A 4,469-nucleotide genomic window follows, 5' to 3' on the forward strand; every position below is an offset into this window, starting at 1 on the left:
CTACTGCTACTACTACTACTACTACACTACTATACAACTACTACTATTACTATTACACTACTACTACTACTACTACTTACACAACTACTACTATTATACTACTACTACTACTACTTACACAACTACTACTACTACTACTACTACTTACACAATTACTACTACTACTACTACTACTACTACTACTTACACAACTACTACTACTACTTACACAACAACTACTACTACTACTACTACTACTACTACTACTTACACAACTACTACTATTACACTACTACTACTACTTACACACTACTACTACTACTACTACTACTACTACTACTTACACAACTACTACTTACACAACTACTACTATTACACTACTACTACTTACACAACTACTACTACTACTCTACTACTACTACTACTTACACAACTACTACTACTACTACTACTACTACTACTACTACTACTACTACTGCTGCTGCTACTACTACTACTACTACTACTACTACTACTACTACTACTACTACTACTGCTGCTACTACTACTACTACTACTACTACTACACTACTACTACTACTACTACTACTACTACTACTACTGCTACTACTACTACTACTACTACTACATCCATGTGTCTGGGATCCTCTCCAGAAGGGAGTCATCACATACAGAGACTAGTTCCTTCACAGTGTCCTTCACATGCTGATATCAAGAGAGGGAGTCACACGGTCACAAGATGGAGGAACAGAAAGCAGTCTTCAATGTTCAGATTAGCTCCACGTCAGAAATGAGCATGCTTGATGTCTCTCTCCATAGAGGCTGAGTCATCATGTTCATCACATAGCTATCATCTGCCTCAAGCAGTCCTGATGCTCTTCTGTGTCATCTCACATCCTGCCATGTTCACAGCTACACTTGATACCCTTGTTAGCATGCTACTCTCATGCTGGAAGTATTTTCCCAACAGTCAGCCAATCTAAGAGATCTGAAGTTCCCTCTGTTCAGGTATCTTAAAGGTTCATCTCTGCAGGTTTCCAGAGATAAAGACATCCGGCAGAGATGGCTGTCGGTGGCTCAGAGAGATGAGAGCTCTCTGAGGTCGAACTCTTTTCTCTGCTCCAAACACTTTGAGCCGTCCTGCTTCACGCTGAGCGACGAGGTTCGGCTGACTCTATCACCTGGCGCCGTGCCGACCATCGTCCCAGAGACAGGGCAGGAGGACCAGGTGACACAGCGCAAGACGCACGTTACTAATAATATTGCACATGTTATAAAGCTTATACGTTTCGCTGTGCATAAATCATCAATGGCCGCCTATTTGAATCTGGCGTCCTTCTTGATTTCCAGGTCCCGTCAGAGGAGGACTTCCTGTTCTCTCACAGCCTGGAAGACCCCTTCTCCAAAAGCTCTTCTCCTCCTCCTTCCCCCATGGGGCTGCAGGAGCATCAGTACTGCCTCCAGGACCCAGAGCCCACAGAGACGGAGCTGAAGAGGAGGTTCCTCAACGAGTCCAGCTTCAAGGTGTTCAACCACATCGCCAGGTACATCCCACGACCCCTTTGAAGTGTTGCAAGATGCATTTTGTTCTGATTGAATTCAATGTTTTCGTTGCGTCCTGCAGGTATCTGAGCCACAGAATCTTACCCATGCAAAACAGGAAAGGCATAAGTAGTTTGAAAAGGATGACCAACCGCTTTGCGCTAAAGGGTGAGTAGAAAGAGTGATGACACTTATTTAATCCGTCGATCCTCAATTAACCAGATTATAGACTTAAGATAAATGACTTAAGAAGCAGAGGTGGGAAGTATTCGAGTACAAATACCTCGTTACTGTACTTAAGTACATGTTTCTGGTATCAGTACTTTACTCCACTACTTATTTTTCTGACACTTTTTTCTACTTCTTACATGTTGAAAAACCAATACCTGTACTTTCTACTTCTTACATGTTGAAACCCAAATACCTGTACTTTCTACTTCTTCACATGTTGAACTCAAATACCTGTACTTTCTACTTCTACATGTTGAACAAATACCTGTACTTTCTACTTCTTACATGTTGAACCCAAATACCTGTACTTTCTACTTCTTACATTTGAACTCAAAATACCTGTACTTCTACTTCTTCAACCGTTGAACCCAACTACCTGTACTTTCTACTTCTTACATGTTGAACACAAATACCTGTACTTTCTACTTCTTACATGTTGAACCCAAATACCTGTACTTTCTACTTCTTACATGTTGAACTCAAATACCTGTACCTTTCTACTTCACTCATGTTGAACCAAATACCTGTACTTTCTACTTTCTCTACATGTTGAATCAAATACCTGTACTTTCTACTTCTCACATGTTGAACTCAAATACCTGTACTTTCTACTTCTCACATGTTGAACTCAAATACCTGTACTTTCTACTTCTTACATGTTGAACCCAAATACCTGTACTTTCTACTTCTCTCATGTTGAACTCAAATACCTGTACTTTCTACTTTTCTTACATGTTGAACTCAAATACCTGTACTTTCTACTTCTAACATGTTGAACCCAAATACCTGTACTTTTCTACTTCTTCACATGTTGAACCAAATACCTGTACTTTCTACTTCACATGTTGAACCAAATACCTGTACTTTCTACTTCTTACATGTTGAACTCAAATACCTGTACTTTCTACTTCTCACATGTTGAACTCAAATACCTGTACTTTCTACTTCTTCATGTTGAACTCAAATACCTGTACTTTCTACTTCTTACATGTTGAACTCAAATACCTGTACTTTCTATTCTACTTCTTACTGTTGAACTCAAATACCTGTACTTTCTACTTCTTACATGTTGAACCAAATACCTGTACTTTCTACTTCTTACATGTTGAACTCAAATACCTGTACTTTCTACTTCTCACATGTTGAACTCAAATACCTGTACTTTCTACTTCTTACATGTTGAACTCAAATACCTGTACTTTCTACTTCTTCATGTTGAACTCAAATACCTGTACTTTCTACTTCTCACATGTTGAACCAAATACCTGTACTTTCTACTTCTTACATGTTGAACTCAAATACCTGTACTTTCTACTTCTTCTTTACTTTCTACTTCTACATGTTGAACTCAAATACCTGTACTTTCTACTTCTTCATGTTGAACTCAAATACCTGTACTTTCTACTTCTTACATGTTGAACCAAATACCTGTACTTTCTACTTCTCTGTCCTACCTGTCTTTCTACTTCTCATGTTGAACCAAATACCTGTACTTTCTACTTCTTACATGTTGAACTCAAATACCTGTACTTTCTACTTCTTACATGTTGAACTCAAATACCTGTACTTTCTACTTCTCCATGTTGAACACAAATACCTGTACTTTCTACTTCTTACATGTTGAACTCAAATACCTGTACTTTCTACTTCTTACATGTTGAACTCAAATACCTGTACTTTCTACTTCTTACATGTTGAACTCAAATACCTGTACTTTCTACTTCTTACATGTTGAACAAATACCTGTACTTTCTACTTCTTACATGTTGAACCAAATACCTGTACTTTCTACTTCTCACATGTTGAACTCAAATACCTGTACTTTCTACTTCTTACATGTTGAACTCAAATACCTGTACTTTCTACTTCTCACATGTTGAACTCAAATACCTGTACTTTCTACTTCTTACATGTTGAACTCAAATACCTGTACTTTCTACTTCTTACATGTTGAACTCAAATACCTGTACTTTCTACTTCTTCATGTTGAAGTCAAATACCTGTACTTTCTACTTCTTACATGTTGAACCAAATACCTGTACTTTCTACTTCTTACATGTTGAACTCAAATACCTGTACTTTCTACTTCTCTCATGTTGAACTCAAATACCTGTACTTTCTACTTCTCTCATGTTGAACCCAAATACCTGTACTTTCTACTTCTCACATGTTGAACTCAAATACCTGTACTTTCTACTTCTTAAATGTTGAACCCAAATACCTGTACTTTCTACTTCTCTCATGTTGAACTCAAATACCTGTACTTTCTACTTCTTACATGTTGAACTCAAATACCTGTACTTTCTACTTCTTACATGTTGAACTCAAATACCTGTACTTTATACTTCTTACATGTTGAACTCAAATACCTGTACTTTCTACTTCTCTCATGTTGAACTCAATACCTGTACTTTCTACTTCTTACATGTTGAACTCAAATACCTGTACTTTCTACTTCTCTCATGTTGAACTCAAATACCTGTACTTTCTACTTCTCACATGTTGAACTCAAATACCTGTACTTTATACTTCTTACATGTTGAACTCAAATACCTGTACTTTCTACTTCTCTCATGTTGAACTCAAATACCTGTACTTTCTACTTCTCTCATGTTGAACTCAAATACCTGTACTTTCTACTTCTCACATGTTGAACTCAAATACCTGTACTTTCTACTTCTTACATGTTGAACTCAAATACCTGTACTTTCTACTTC

General features: G+C 37.6%; 1 protein-coding gene across 1 annotated transcript; it reads left to right on the forward strand.

Moving 5' to 3' along the window:
- The first annotated feature begins 925 nt into the window (after positions 1-925).
- LOC117443686 (THAP domain-containing protein 2-like) lies at positions 926-1,697 on the forward strand. Its single transcript, XM_034079589.2, has 3 exons — positions 926-1,207; positions 1,330-1,523; positions 1,604-1,697. Exons 1-3 carry the CDS (start codon positions 926-928, stop codon positions 1,695-1,697), a joined length of 570 nt encoding a protein of 189 aa, XP_033935480.1.
- Positions 1,698-4,469: the final 2,772 nt, after the last annotated feature.

This window comes from Pseudochaenichthys georgianus, unplaced genomic scaffold (assembly GCF_902827115.2).
Source record: "Pseudochaenichthys georgianus unplaced genomic scaffold, fPseGeo1.2 scaffold_657_arrow_ctg1, whole genome shotgun sequence".
In the NCBI taxonomy this organism is placed as follows: Eukaryota; Metazoa; Chordata; class Actinopteri; order Perciformes; family Channichthyidae; genus Pseudochaenichthys; species Pseudochaenichthys georgianus.

Coding starts and splice junctions, on each gene's coding strand:
- LOC117443686 (XM_034079589.2), top strand. CDS start 926: ATGCTGGAAGTATTTTCCCAACAGTCAGCCAATCTAAGAGATCTGAAG. Junction 1,208..1,329: donor AGACAGGGCAGGAGGACCAG/GTGACACAGCGC, acceptor CTTGATTTCCAG/GTCCCGTCAGAGGAGGACTT. Junction 1,524..1,603: donor GTGTTCAACCACATCGCCAG/GTACATCCCACG, acceptor TGCGTCCTGCAG/GTATCTGAGCCACAGAATCT.